This window comes from Lepidothrix coronata, unplaced genomic scaffold (genome assembly GCF_001604755.1).
Source record: "Lepidothrix coronata isolate B3197 unplaced genomic scaffold, Lepidothrix_coronata-1.0 Scaffold184, whole genome shotgun sequence".
NCBI lineage: Eukaryota > Metazoa > Chordata > Aves > Passeriformes > Pipridae > Lepidothrix > Lepidothrix coronata.
The window spans coordinates 697,504-713,075 of NW_016690364.1; the positions used below are offsets into that span (position 1 = coordinate 697,504).

The 15,572-nt window shown below is 35.9% G+C and overlaps 1 protein-coding gene across 3 annotated transcripts in view; it reads left to right on the forward strand.

Moving 5' to 3' along the window:
• Positions 1–15,572, forward strand: part of TBC1D23 (TBC1 domain family member 23) — a 35,476-nt gene that overhangs the window by 16,952 nt on the left and 2,952 nt on the right. The window contains exons 11-20 of one of the 3 annotated variants that reach the window (XR_001877394.1): positions 847–1,017; positions 1,232–1,274; positions 1,924–2,030; positions 2,701–2,843; positions 4,279–4,323; positions 7,365–7,453; positions 9,363–9,498; positions 10,423–10,617; positions 11,658–11,891; positions 13,428–13,514. Coding sequence is in view for 2 of the 3 variants with exons in the window: in XM_017830821.1 (XP_017686310.1) it covers positions 847–1,017; positions 1,232–1,274; positions 1,924–2,030; positions 2,701–2,843; positions 4,279–4,323; positions 7,365–7,453; positions 9,363–9,498; positions 10,423–10,617; positions 11,658–11,739 (1,011 nt within the window). In the remaining variant the exon portion in view is untranslated. Of the gene's footprint in view, positions 1–846; positions 1,018–1,231; positions 1,275–1,923; positions 2,031–2,700; positions 2,844–4,278; positions 4,324–7,364; positions 7,454–9,362; positions 9,499–10,422; positions 10,618–11,657; positions 13,356–13,427; positions 13,515–15,572 lie in introns of those variants that run through there. The other 2 variants (XM_017830821.1, XM_017830822.1) reach the window with 2 other exon arrangements.

Genomic DNA, 15,572 nt, shown 5'->3' on the forward strand with positions numbered 1-15,572 from the left:
AGTCACATTTGGCTCTAGGAAGAACCCCAGTTAATGTTCAACTTGACTTACTGATGGCTAGGTTATGTGTTTATGACTGAACTTCATCATTTAATCCACTGTAAAGGCTAGATAATGAGAATCCCTCCTCCTCCCTCCCCTCCTCAGCCCAGTTACAGGTCAGAATTTCCTTATGAATTCCCCACAAATGCAGATTAAAATTTAACCTGAATTGAGAAAGTCTTTGTTTCTCCATCTCTTTCTTATAGCAACTCATGTTTTTGCATCGTAGTAGGCCTTCAGGAGACCACAGCCTTGATTTTTTGAGAGTACAAAGAATCACAGATATCTCCTTGTACTCCCAATGGTAATTTTTTTCTCAAATCTTGATAAATAAATGAGAAAAAGCTTAGTGGGGAGACAAGAAGAGGACATTTCAGGCACCTAGAAATTCTACACATTTTAAAGGGTTTCAACTGTGTAAAGTTTGAACATGTTGTGTTTAAGCATATGTAAATGTAGAAACCAGTCCCACTGCTGTATTACCAAATTAATGCAACATGAAAGTTGCAAAGACTTGTTCCTCTCTTATTTGATGCCTGCAAAAATAAACTAACAAATGTTAGTTGTGTTTCTTTCCTGGGGAGAACAAGGTGGAGTGAGGAAGAAAAGGACCATTCTTAGTGTTCTTTACGTAACATGAGGTTCCAATCAGGTGGTCTCATGTGTTTGTGTGACTTGTACAGTTCTTGTGTTGCCTTGTTTGTGCTCAACAAATAATAACCATTCTCAAAGTTTGTTTCTTTTCACAACTCATGTTACAGTATGTTGGTGTTAAACAGCAATTTCTGTTTGTTCGCTCCACAGATGCTTCAAAACCCATCAGAATTTGCACAGTCTGTAAAATCCCTTTTAGAAGCACAAAAACAATCTATTGAGTCTGGCTCCATAGCTGGTGGGGAACATCTGTGCTTCATGGGAAGTGGCAGGGAAGAAGAAGATATGTATATGAACATGGTGTTAGCACACTTCCTACAGGTACAACTAAACTGCTGTTGATTTTAATAGCTGAGAGAAAATGTGTCTGCATGTATCATTGATAATAAATGACAAAACATTTTCCCCTTAACTGTTTTCTTCATTACTCAAGTTTACAGTTTTTATTAAACAAACTACCCCATGTTTCATTACCATACTTGTAAACTTACTCCACAGATTTTTGTTTTAACCAAAATTGTCTTTTCTGTTGCAGAAAAATAAGGAGTACGTAAGCATTGCCAAAGGAGGATTTATGGGTAAGCTTATTAATAATGAACTTTGGCTTAAGAAAACTTGCTATCTTGTCATTGTTGATGTTTTTGTGAGGCTTTTGCTAAAAATCATCTAAATGAGTAGCAAATAGGTCTCATTTGTCAGGTTTTTGTTTTGTTAAGCGAACACTGTGCACTTGCACATTTGTGGTTACACAAATTTCTGAATGGAGAAAAATTAAAGCAGGAAATGGGGAAATTCCCTCTTTCTTCTAACTTATCATTCTTGATGGTTTAGCCCCTATAGATTGCAGACTCTATGAAGAGTTCATACTTCTGCAGTTTATGTTGCTGGAAATCATCAGGCTCTACAGCAGTGGAGAGATCTGTGCTACAATATGAGTATAGAGGCATTACTAGTCAATACATGCAGTGTCATAAGAGCTGTCTTCAAGATCAAAACAGTGATTTATTTTTAGTTGCTGCTGTTTACTTTACTAAAATAAAGATTATCCTTATGCCTTTGTACTAGTGAAAGAAAAACCAGGAATTATTATAGTGGTATCTGAATTAATCTGTTTTATTAAGTCACGTGGAGAAAAATTGTTACCCATTAGTCTCAGGTATATACAATATTTTCATCAACAGATGAAATCCAGTGTAATTCTGAATGTTTGTAATGGCCTTTTAACAGCTCTCCAGCAGCACTTAGCAGATATCAATGTGGAAGGACCAGAAAGTGGATATGGCCACTGGATTGCTAGTACCTCAGGCTCAAGAAATGGCATAAACTCTGTTGATGTAAGTGAATTTTAAGCCCAAGTGGTATAGTGGGATGGAAGCCCCAGGTGTACTGAACTTTTTCTTCATTTTCCTCTTTCTGTGCTGTAAAATGCCTTACTGCAAGTCATGACTGTTTACAGTTGTATGTTTAATTTCAAACTGTATTCACTGTCTAATCAGAGGTAACCTAAACATTTTTATTCTCTTGAGGGGAAGAGCTTGTAGAAAAGAACTTGCTTGCAGTCATTCTCTGGCAGAATACATGTAACAGATAACTCTTTTCCTGTCTGTTATTCACTCAGTGAATAAATTACTATAACGTGGCATACAATTTCATGGCAAAGCTCAAAATTTTATCTTTTCTGCAGCTGATACGTTATGCATAAAATTTGGCTCTTAATTTGGATTAAATATGTAATTAATAGGATTCCTTCCTCTAGATTTACATAGCAGAGTGCTCAGTAATATGGTTTGTCAAGCTTTCTTTATTGAATCATCTTTACTTCAGATACATGTCATTGCTGTTATTTGACAGAACTCTAAAGAAATACTTAATTCTGTAATTAATGTTCTGCTGAGTAGCAAAAAGTAGATTACTATCTTGTAGTCTGTTTCCTTTCTTAATAAACTAAGAGATGAAATAACATTATTTTTATATGATTAATCCTGAGAGGAGTTACTTTTACAGGGTGATGCTCCTAATGGTTCAGGTGATGGAAAAGGAGTTAAGTCCCTGGTGAATAAAATGACGGTTGCTTTGAAGACTAAATCTGTGAACGTGAAGGAAAAAGTTATTAGTTTTATTGAAAATACATCTACTCCAGTGGACAGGTACGTCATTTATATCTCACCGTGAATTAGGCATGAGGAGGAATGACTTCCCATTCCATATGGCTATTTTATAAGAGTGAAAACTGGGCTAATTAGGAAAAAAAGTTGTCTTTCAGTTTTTAGATTTTCTACCTCTACCCTCTTCACAATTTTATCATGACCTGGTAACCCTACCGTCCTGCCTTAGTAGTGCAAAGCCAGTGTGAGAAGCCTTTTCTCTTTGATACTTATCTAGAATTTGTTGCTGTATGGTTAATTTGACTTCTTTTGTGTGTTGGTTTTGTATTCAGTCTAAAAGTGAAGAATGATTTCACCTTTATTTCAGTTCCTGCCCATCCTGACTCTAATGGAATGAATTAATGACAGCAGGATTATGGATGGGGTTTTTTTGTTTGGTTGGTTTCGTTCTGTTTTGATTTTCTGGCTGCTCATGTTGTCAATCTGAGGTTAACTTTTTTGAAGATCTTGATTTTTCAAGTTCTGATGTAAAGCTGCTTTTCAAACCCAGAATTCACCTTTGTTTGTTTTTTGTATCTTCAAGTGCAACTAGGAACAAGAATGTACAGATATGTTAAAAGACACTTTCAAATTTGAAATTCATTATTCCAAGTACTTACCTTAACTAGGTACAAGAATAAAAGCTTTCATCTGTCAAAGCTTTAAATGAATAGCCTGTTGTAGTTCTTTAAAGTCCAGTATTTGAAGTTGTATGTTGCCAAGACATTGATATTCAACAATCTCAGAGAATTAGTGTTTCTTTGATAGCAGGATTTAAAATACATGCCAAATGAACAGTAGTTTTTAGTCGTCTTGTACCTAATCAAAAGTTACAGATCAGTCCTTTTCATGTTGGAAATGTTTTTTTAAATTAGTATAAAGAGGCGAAAAAATATTAAATAACATTTGGTAGTAGCTTTTGTTGTGGGAAGAATTAAACTGAATGAATGTGAAGATTTAAACTGAAAGAGTGTAGATTTAGATTAGATATGAGTAAGAAATTCTTTACTGTGAGGGTGTGAGACATTGGAACAGGTTGCCCAGAGAAGTTGTGGATGCCCCATGCCTGGCAGTGTTCAAGAACAGGCTGGAATGGGGCTTTGAGCAACCTGGTCTAGGAGAAGGTGTCTGCTTATTGCACTGGGGTTGGAACAAGATGGTCTTTAGGGTCCCTTCCAACCCAAGTCATTTTGTGAAATCAAATAAGGCTTATATGTAAGCCATACATAGCATGGAAAATGCATCTTTTAGTCGATTTTTTTACAAATATTTCTCTACTTTGTGTCTAGCTGTCATGAAGCATTGCTTTTATTTATAAGCATCGTCCTCGAAGAAGATACATTGCCAATATAGAGAATTTCAATTATTTATCTAGATTTTTCCTTTGCATTTTTTTTTTTTAATTCTTTGTTCTGTCCTCTGCCCCAATGTACTATAGAATACCTTTCAATATTTCCTGGCCAGACAGAGCAAGCCTGGAGCGGTAAGCTTGATAATTAAGCAGTCTGACTAAAACCACCTTTCTTGTATCGAGCATGGCATCACAATATTTGTAAGCATTGGTTACACTGACAAGATTGCTTGCATATTTTTATATAATTTTTTTTTAATATATTAAAGCTATTGCTTTTTACAAGTACTGGTCAAGAGACTAAAGGAAGAAAAAGAATGTATTGGCAGTGCTTTCTTCTCTTAGTTTCTGCTTTGTTATTTCTGTTCTCTTCCTTATTATTGCTTTGTATAGAATTTTTTTTACTTGTCATTCCTATCGACATTTTATTAATTACTTGTACTAGTAGAAGACTGCAGGAGCAATTACTGAACAAATTAAGACTTAAAGTTTTAACAAGACAGACAAGTACGGAACATAAACTGTTCATAAAGCATCCTTAGAGCTTAGATATGACAGGGAACCCATATGGAAGTTCTGTCTGGAAATCTCAAATTTTTGTGCTTCTTATCACATGGTGGTAGAACATGCTGATAGAAACAGACATGCTCATTACTGGGAAAAGAAAAATGCTGAGTTAATAAGTAAATATGCTTTGCAACTCTCCCTCATTTTGTTCACATAACTACTGCATTTCATGTAAATGTGGAGGCCCCTCACATTTGTCTCAGATGTATTGCCTTATAATTATTTCAGAAATAAAAGTTGTGAATTGAAATTGTGTAAAATTACTTGTGATAAATGAAGAGTGGCTCGTGCATAATCACTTCAGAACTTTGAGCGTACTTTAGGAACTCTGTACCATTTGACCCTCATACACTGAAATGCATGAAGATTCATGCTGGATGAATTATTGAGGATTCAAAATGCTATTTAGGTTTTCAAGGATTTTGGACCAATCTTTCTTTCAAGTAGTTTGCACATAATTTGAGATGGGACTTGCCCATAAGCGTTGCAGAATGGTTTTGTGTGAGCAAAACCAATAGTAATGCTAACTGGTATTCTACTTAAAAAAAAGAGGTGGGAATAGCCCAATAGCACATAGTTTTGTTAATTTAGAAATCCTAAAGATCATGGGGATCTTACCCCACATTTACCCGATCAGTTTCTAGAATATGGTAAGAAAGTGTTAAAATTCCAACTTCAGTGATTCTTCCATAGCTCAAAAGACACGTGAATCTGTATTTGTAACCAAGAGGCTTTGATATGTTGAGGTTTTACTTTGGTTATTTTGCTTACTCCTTTCACTTCTATTGCTTATCTTCTTTCATTGGGAAGATGCAATAATAAATTAGTTCACACTGTATGTCACTGGAGTATTTTCTTAAAATTGCAGCTCTTAAAACCCTAGAATGGCATTTTTTCTCCATCCGTTCAATTAGATCCACTTTGTGTTTATCTCTAGTAGGTTTCATTTGGCAGGTTTGTCACTAAAGGAGGTTGCATTCAATTTGTAACAATGTAACAATAGCTTTCCATGTAAACACCTTAAAGGAAATCCATTTCTAGTTTAAGTTGTTACCAGAGTTTTATAAAGTAGCTTCTTATTGTCTCTTGTCTTGACTAACTTCAATTTATAAACACCAGTGAGATCTTCTCTTAGATCCTTTCTGTGTCGTTCAATTTGACACTATTTAAATGTGCTGCTTCTTACTCAATTGGTTATGTGCTACTAAAGCATATTTACAAAACCCTCCATATAGAAGCAATGCCCTCTTGAATTGTCAGTGTCATTGATGCTTATTGTCTTAAACACTAATGAGCATGTTTTTGTATGTCTGGTTTTTGTTCCATTATAGACTGCATTTTATGTTTTGCTGGGTTTTTTTCTATTTAGCTTTTCCTTTCATTTTGTCTGTATCACTAAATATAATCCATGGAAAATGTAGTTTTCTAACTTTCAATTCTACTTTCAGGCATACCTAAGTACTAGTATTAGTTTACTTATTACTAAAGAGATTCCCTGTCTAGCACTAAAGAGGTTCCCTGTCTAGCTTGGTTCTAGTAGCATGTAAACTGGAGTTTGTGAATATACTTAAAACAGGAAACAAGTCTTAAAATAATTAGGAAACATAAATACACATTATAGGGAAGGAGGTTTTTGAAATAGGGGAAGGGAGAGGCATGTGTTGGTTTGGTTCTGGGTTTTTTACACTACTGTTGCCAGTTCTAGAGACTAAAATTATGAACTGTTTATTTTTTTTTCAGCAACTGCTTTTTTTTGTGGCTTTCTGAACCTTTAGGTTTTTCTCATATTTTTCAGGTATTGTCAGCGGTTGAGGGCAAGAACATTTAACAATTCAGCTGTGACCGTGTAATCACAGCATCCTGAGCTGCAGCTTTAAAGTATTTTAGGATTTGCAGCTGTTACTGGCAAACATTAAGACTCAGTTGTGTGTGTTTCTGTCATTTAATATGATCTGTAGAAGCAATAGAGATGTGATTTTTGAGGTCAATATCGCAGTGATGCTGTAATTGTAGCAGTAGGAACTGTTTGACCAAATATTTCAGCATTTGACTCGTGCTGGACAAAGTAATGGACAGGAAGTCAAAGTTCACACTACAGTGGATGTTTTATAATAACCCCACTTTGAAATTCTAAAGGTATTTCGTTATCTTTCAAAGAATTAACAAGAAAAATTACCTTCCTGACATATTAGTTAGTCGTCTTTATTTTTCCCTTCATCCAAATGTGGCATCCTTGTGAAGCTACGCTGACTGCCCAGATATATTTCAGTTTCACGCCAGAAACTTGGCATGTTGTCGGTTTTCAGGTCTCTAGTGTATGTTGTCATTTAAGAAAGTGCCTTTTTTCAACAAAACAGTAATTCTTTTCAGTTTCTTTGTTACATCAGTCAGCCCCACCACGTCACTGAAGTACGTGCTTTCACTAACCAAGCTGCTCGATGGGTCACACATCTTCCTTGCAGGCAGCTTCATGAAATTCTCTCGTCCTGTTGCACTGCTGTGTTTGCATTTTGCTAATGTGTTATTGTAGAAGTCATACCATCAGTTTGAAAGTTACTTTTCTTCTCCCATCCCATGTCTTCTCCTGCCCTTTTCATTGCCAACAGACATGTCAGCAGCAGTGACAGAGTAGGAAAACCCTACCGTGGTGTGAAACCGGTATTCAGCATCGGGGATGAAGAAGAGTACGATACTGGTACAGTAGAAGATTTTCCTCGTACCTTGATTATCTTATTTAGACAAAATTATTAAGTTGGGCTAAATCATAAGAGTGTATTTTACACCTTTGTCTTGCAATGTGACATTTTTCTAACTATTATCCTTCATCGTATTTGTTATGGTGGTGCCTCGGACCAACCCTCTTCAAATATATAGAAGCTGACTAAATAAAAAATAATTCGTGGTAGGCACCAAACAGCCAACAGGAAGAAATGGAAATGCATGGTTTTAGTGGATTTTTTTTGGTTTTACTTGTTATTTCTGTAGAAAAGATGTGTTTTTCTACACTAGTCTTGTACACATAAACTGACAGTTGTACCTCTATTACTTCACTACAGTAAGCAAAATATAAAGGATCTAATTTTGCTGATATAACTCAATTTGATTATCTAGTATTTGCAGTTAATATAATGATCTGAATTTCTGAAATATAGTTGGAGTTAGACTTAATATGGCTAATGTGTGCACACCTTTCCAGTGTTTTGGGCTTTGCTTTTCAGCATTGAATCAATTAATAATTGATTCCTCTCTTGATATGCATGCAGAATACTGTAGGAAAAAAACCATGCAATTTTTAATTTTTTTATCCAATTGAAAAATTACAAGCAAAACTGGAACACCACACACTTCACAAAGGTTTGTTTGGGTTTTTTTGAGACCAGTGCTAACATTAGAGTGAAGACCTGCTGTTGTCCTAGTTTTGTTCTGGTAGTTTTAGCTCACTCCCAATCATCATTATCTCACAAGTAACCATTCTGTGACCAAAAGGTATGCTCAGCTTCCATGGGAGAAACAAATAACTAGTCTAAGAATCTTTGACATGCAAAATAATTTAGGAAGATTAATGAAAGAGAGTCATAGGATCTGGAATTGTTTAAATAAGATTGATGACAAACAGTTCATCATCGTCTGCTATAAAAATTGTGAAGGAGCAAAATTCAATTGTCAGGCAGAAGCTTTAGCACTAACAAGATGCTTCTCCAAATGCCGTGTAATTAAGTTTGCACAGCTCTTTGAGCATCCATAATAGTGTTTGGGAAAGTCTGTGTGCTTTCAGAAAACCAGCTCCTCAAAGACAGATTGTCTAGAACATGTTTTCAGTAGTGGTTGTTTGCTAAGTTCTATTTACATTTGCTTTTAAAAGCACTATTAGACTTAGTAAGTTAGCAGAATCACTACAATGATTTGAATAAGCAAAGCCAGCACATATGAAGTGAAATATATATTATTTTGGAACAGAAAAATGCAAAAAAAGAACCTGTTTCTCTGTAATTGTTTTTGTGAAGTTTTAGTGTTCTGAGGTTTTTTGTAGTAAATAATTGCCATCAGCTCTAATAATTGCAGCCTGCCCTAGGTGGCTCTGCTTGAGCGGGGGCTTTCACAACAGGCATAACTGAATATTAGAAGTTTTGCTATGTGAAAAAGGTACTTTAATGAAGGAAAAGTGGTCCACAAAAATAATACCTGGCCTTGAAAGGGATCAACAGGTGTTTTTTTCTTCTTGTACAAGAAACTAGAAGCCACAAGAGGAGACTTTCCTGGACTGTAGTTGGCTTGTTTTTAGTACCCCTTGCCAAAAGATATTGGTGTTGTAGATGCAAAAGGTTTACATGGCTTCAAGGAGTTTCTGGACAAGTTCATGTAAAAGAAATCCATGAAACTTTACTGAACAGACAAATTGGACCAGCCAAAGATATCCCCTGAGCTATCAGATATGCCTGCCTTTTTCTTTCTTCCCTCTGAATAATTGTTTATGGCTAAGTGGACCTTGGTTTGAACCAGTGTAGCTCCTCTGGGTTTAAGTGAATTGAAAAGTTGTCTGGTGGTGAGTAAAAATACTTACTTTTTTTTTTTTTTAATGTTTTTACCTCCTCCCTTCAAAACAGATGAAATTGATAGCTCCTCAATGTCAGATGATGATCGAAAAGAGGTCGTCAACATCCAAACATGGATAAATAAACCTGATGTGAAGTATAACTTTCCATGTAATGAAGTAAAAGAAAATGGTCATATGTTTCCCAGGTACTGAAATTAGTCCGAAGTTTAATGAAAATGTCTGTCTTGATTAAAAAAAAATGTTGGTCAATTAAGTTATTCTTTATATTAAACTAGGGAATGAAAGTGCGAAACAACCTAGAACAAAATGTTACCACTGTATCCCTATTCTTATCTTTGCAGTGTTATAGAATGGTAATTATGTATAAAACCTAGTATGAAGTTTTGCTTTGCAGAACAAGACAGTAAGAAAACTATGTTCAATATACATAGGCTTATTTTCAAGACCAGCTAGACCCAAGTCCTTGTGGCTCTATTTTTTCTTATCTGCTTTTCTCTGTGCCTTGTACTTGGCACCCATCTTGCCCTAAGATTCAGTGACCTTGCTGATCTTCCAAGAGCAGAGAATGATGCTCGCTGTATTTTGACTTCCCCAAACAGCACACATTCCGTTGAGTCTGCATAACAGAAAATCACAACAGGATTTCTCTTGCATCATGGTCTGTTCTTGTCTTTTATTAGTATTTTCCCTTTAGATTTATTTTCTATGATGTATGACTAGTAATCTAATGATAGAAGGGTGAAAGAGAGGCTTGGAGGCACTTTCTGTACTCTGTGTGTGTCCTGACATCTGGTGGTTGTGATCTTTGCTGATAGAACTCATGGCTGTTGTGTTGAGGTGATCATGGTAACTGCTCACTCTGGTTTTGTATGCTGTTAAGGATGCCATGCTCATTTTAAAAAATGGCTATGATACAGTACTCAAGGAAAATCTGAAGTATTTTGTAGACCTGTCTAATTCCACATTATGAAAGTATTAAAACTGCTTCTTAGATTTGGAAATAGTTTTATCTAGCCCTCTCCATTAGCTTATTTGTAAAATTTAGCTTTCTAAATACCTGATACTTAGTTCATTAGCAAATTTAATTTGTATTTTTCTTTTCCTTCAAGTCATCTCCTGGTAACAGCAACTCATATGTACTGTTTGAGAGAGATTCCATCACGAAAAGGTCTGGCTTACATACAGTCTCGACAGGCACTCAACTCTGTTGTCAAAATCACGTCCAAGAAGAAACACCCAGAACTGATCACCTTTAAATATGGAAATAGCAATACTTCAGGCATAGAAATTTTGGCAGTTGAAAGGTAAGCCATCTCAGTAGCAGGGGTGTAAGTAGTAATGATATCTGGAATGCTGTCAGCTGGAAGTCGGGCATGCTGTAATTCCCAGAATTGAGTTCCAAAGTAATAGTTTTTATTTAGGAATAGGTAATTCATATGTGAACTAGAAAAAAAGATCTTCCAGCAGAAAAAGGAGCCTTTACTTTCCTCCAGCAGAGAGGAACTACAATGACAGCTGTTGGGGAAGGGATGTGTGCAAGTGTTTTCTTTTTGTAATATGTCTTAAATAAAAATGAAGTGGACAACCATCTGCAGCTAAAATAGGGATTTGTGAAGAATGGGATTTAACAGAGTGGTCATTTTTCTATGAGATCATGTTTTTAGGCATCTCACTCTTCCTGTGCATTGTACTAGGAGTCCAGAAGCCTAACCTCAAAACTCTGAACCCCTGAAAATTAGGTATGTCAGGCTTCTTTCCACTGGTGTGGCCTGATTTTTCTTGGCACTGTTTTAACATCAGTTGGACATTTTCTTATCCTTTTCCTTGGAGAGAACTGTGTGCAGTGGCTGCTCCGTTCTCTCGAGGTGGGAGATGAGTTTCCTACCTAAATAGGGAAGTTTGGTAGTGGGCCAGACAAAGAGAAATTAAAGCGTTGCAGAAAACTTTTCTGTTTGTTGAATTACTTTGTCACCACCTTGTTGGCTGGAGCAGATTGATCTAGAGCTATTTATAGGAATTTAAAACAAAAAGCCAAGCAAGGACTGCTATGCTTCAGTGAGACAGTAGAGATGTTGAACTGCCTGACCTATACCACTGTCAATTTATGAAGAACATTTCCAAGATGGCCTGTGAAGTGCTCCTCAGCAGTTCTAGGTTCATGAACAGAAAGTGTTTCATAGTATAAGCAGGAATTAAATCGTATTTTCTCAGTATTTTTTCATTTTAATATGTTCCCCTCTTCTCTTCCTCCTAACCAGAGAAAGAATCAAAAGAATTATGAAATTTATGCTTAAAAATTTTATATTGAATTAATGATGCCTTTTTCTAATCTTTTTTTTTTAAGGTATTTGATTCCAAATGCAGGTGATGCTACCAAAGCCATAAAACAACAGATCATGAAAGTATTGGATGCCTTGGAGAGTTAGTAACTAAAGACTTTGTAGAGACCAGTTTATAAAGAAGAAGCAACTAAGATACTGTATGTGGACACAAGCTGACTGTTTCCCAACGGAATACTAACTTATGAGAATTTTTCTGTTTGCTGGTGGAAGTGCCTGAGTAGCAGGCTTAAGATAGGGTAAATTATTATCAATTTCTGAAACGGTTTTTTAATTTTTTTATTATAACTTCTTGGTTTTGAAGAAATGTTTATTATAAAGGTCAGTTTGTTTCACTTCAGTGCAGCCTTAGTGGGAGTGATCTGCATCTTTGCAGAAGCAGATGCAGCTGGGTTCACATTGAGTGTATTAAAGGAATGAACCACTGTGAGATACAGAGCAGCGGTTGAAAACAGATTGGTTTTTAAATTACTGTCCCTTGAAAGTAAATGCCTACGGTCTATAAACCTGATTTTGGGTAGTATCAAAGATAATTAAAGACTTAGGTTTATGAGCAGAGCAGATACAAATCTTAGAAATACTGTTTCCTCATTAAAAATGGTAAAGTCCAGTTTGGGCTGCAAATAAATGCAAAAAATACAAGCAATTTGTAAAGTTAACTTTTTTTAAGTCTTACCAACTACTTGGTAAAGTAACTGGCATTGGTGGTATGGGTTATTTCTAAATACCAATATTGACTGTAGTTTTTACTACTGGATTGTGATTTTTTTTAATTAAGCAGAATTTTACATTTCATAGATTGAGGCTGTTTCTCATGCAGAGATGAATATGTGCATTGAAATTAATGTCTCATTACAGAATATGACAGTTGAAAACAAGTTACCTTGTTCCTCAGAAACAAAATGTCTGAGACATTGAGATGTTTAAAAACCTTCAGTTCAGCACAAAAGTGAGTACATGCTGACAACAAGAAAACGAATTCACACAAATTAAGTGAAGAGATTCCAGTGCTATGCCTGTGATAAATATATTCTTAACCTGTTGCCTTCATTGATTCAAGCATTTGTGTAAATTATTTTAAGTAACAACTTCTAAATTAATTAATGGCAACTATGTGATTGTTTATCATCAGCTTTCCACTTGTTCATGAACAGTTCTCATGGTAAAAAGCTCAGAACAGGAATGTTCTTATGAACAAGGCATAGCATCTCTGTAGACTGATAGGAAATCATCAAAAACTGTTAAATAAAGATAGTGGGGATTAGCTTTGCTGCATGAAGTCTTCTGAGTATTTCTGTCAAAACCTACGATTTGGTACTTCATCAGGAGATAAAATAAGTTAAACTGACCTTTATAAAAAACACTTATTCTAAGTTATTTTACTAGGAATCAAGCTAGGGCACCTTAATTCTGGAACTAATTCCTTTTTTTTTTTTCCTTCTTAGTATCTGAGTAAACACCAATAGAACTTGAACTGTTGAAGATATTTGCATGAAATTGCACCTGGGCCAATGCTCATGTATTTATAGTTTTGCCCAGCAGCTGTTGTATTACATTTTCCTCTTCCTAATCCCTTCTGAAAATATCCTCAGGAGTCTCTGACTCTGTGCCTACTTCAGCAATGAGATTTTTTTCATGTAAAGATGTTTGTGCTACTGTTTATAAACTACAGTTGTAAATAAACCAGTACAATTTGAACATAACTTGTTCTGTCAGAATGCATTTAGCTGCATACTGTGTGAATTCTCTGAATCAATTAGAAGTTTTCCCTGAAGGTGTTTTGTAAATGGAAGTGACTTTGGTCTTTGGAGTGAAGAATCTGACTACAGATCATCAGAACCTACTGCCAGTGACTTCCTAACGTAAGTATTTTGGTATTTAGACTAATTCCATTGAGTACTTTTGGATGAGCCACAGTAAGCTTTCATAGAAAGGTCAAAAAGAATTAACAAGTGGTCAAATTATAGAAGGGGTTTCTGCATAAATTCCAGACTTCTCAACATCATATTTTTTATTATGAAAATGTTGACAGAATGATACAACATATTTTTCGTAGTCAGAAGGAGAAAAAGTGAAAATTACACTCAGTTGTTAAACAGGGGTATTTGAGTATTAAATATGGAAAGTGGCTACTGTGTATGCTTCCCTGTGAGGACAACAAATACAGACCTTTTAGATCTACAATAAGTAAAGCAACAGTAAGTTCTTAAATCTCTTCTGTGTAGACATGTATATAGCCATTAAGAATCTAATTATTTGTAATTTTAAAGGCAACGTGCCAATTACCAGCAGACAAATCTTACAAAGCTCAGTCCAAACTACGAATAGTGTCAGTGATGTTTGTGCATCTCTACCCACAATTTAAAGGTTACTTTTGCCTTATAGTACATATTTGTAGTTACTACCTTTGTTATAAAACTTGTATTGCTAAGCAGAAATTCCAGTTATAGTACCAGAGTGACATTTTTTGAAAAGAAAAATCAAATAGTAGGTATGCTACTTCCTGTCCCTTTCCTCTTCAAGGAATTTTTTTCAATTATTTGCCAGAGATTTACAGGCTCTTGTTCTATTCTGCGTGCTCTGCTGTCTATATTGTTGAATATAAGATAATAGCTGTTGCTGAAGTTTTAGTTTTTATTTTTTCTTTATTTTGGTGATAGAAATGAGGTCTGTAGCAGGAAAGAAACAGTCAGAGTCAACTTTCCTGCCAAATGAAAGCTCTTACCTTTGTGTTTCGTAGCGAGGGTCAGTGCTTCTGTGGTCTTCAGTTGTCTCACAAAGTCTTTTAGATTCTGCTCTGTAGGAGAATTTGTACAGAACTTCACATGCATTACCCACCAAAAATACTCTGCCTGTAAAGCTGCAGTTTTATTTACATTGCCTTCTCCAGATATAAGTAGAGATTGCTTGCTCTTCTCTCAGTTGAGTTCCTGTTAGCCCTTACACATGGGTCTCAGCTGTGCTTGTAGCTTTTCCTTCCAACTTCATTTCAGTTGTAGTTTCAGAGCTTTTGATACTGTCAAATAACCTTTTTCAATATAGGCATAGTCTATTTAATGTCTGAAAAGTTTCCCCTTTGGGAAGGAGAGGGGTGATGGCGTGTAACTTGTTGTTCTGGGTATACTTAGTGCTTTGAGATATTTTTGTTTTGAAACTTGAAAAATACGTTTGATCTCTCTGATCCATGGGAAGCTGGATTTTTAGTCTGTGCTTTTCACCTTGAAGGGATGATACTGCTTTTCTTATTTTGTGTCAAGTCAGGAGACAGCTGTTCTTTGCACCTGGAGCGCAGCAAGGTGTGCTGTTTGGGGGAAAAAATGAAATAAAATCGAATATGCTCTTTCTATTACCATGGGCAAGTGAAAAAGAAGAGAGGCCTGCCAAAGAGCTTCTGCACTGTCCATTCTGCCATCCTTTGGCTTGGTCAGTTTGGAATGAATGGTTCCCTTTACTGCTGCAAGGTACAGATTGCTGAAGGAAGTTTTGTCACTGTTGAAGGAAGGTTTGTCACTGCTTGGTTATGCACTTCCCATCCTTTATCTCTCTGCATGTTTCCTGGAAGTGAATGATCACCCTGGGTTACCCATTTTATCTTTGCCCCTTCTGCTGTCATGTGCTGTCAGCTTACAGAGATGCTCTTGCTTGAGAAATACTGCTTCTATACAACATGAATCTACAGTTCTACAAACATGCTTATAAAAAGCTTGAGGTTGGAAAATACATATGTGAGACAGCAATGTTCTGTGTTAAGGGGAGCACTTGGTGTTTAAAGCTGAGGAAGAACAGCCTGGCATGTTAGTGTGTTAGTTTTACAGAATTGTTAGGGTTGGAAGGGGCCTCTGGAGATCATCCAGTTCAACCCCCCTGCCAAGGCAGAGTCATCTAGAGCAGGTTATACACGAACATGCCCACGTGGTTTT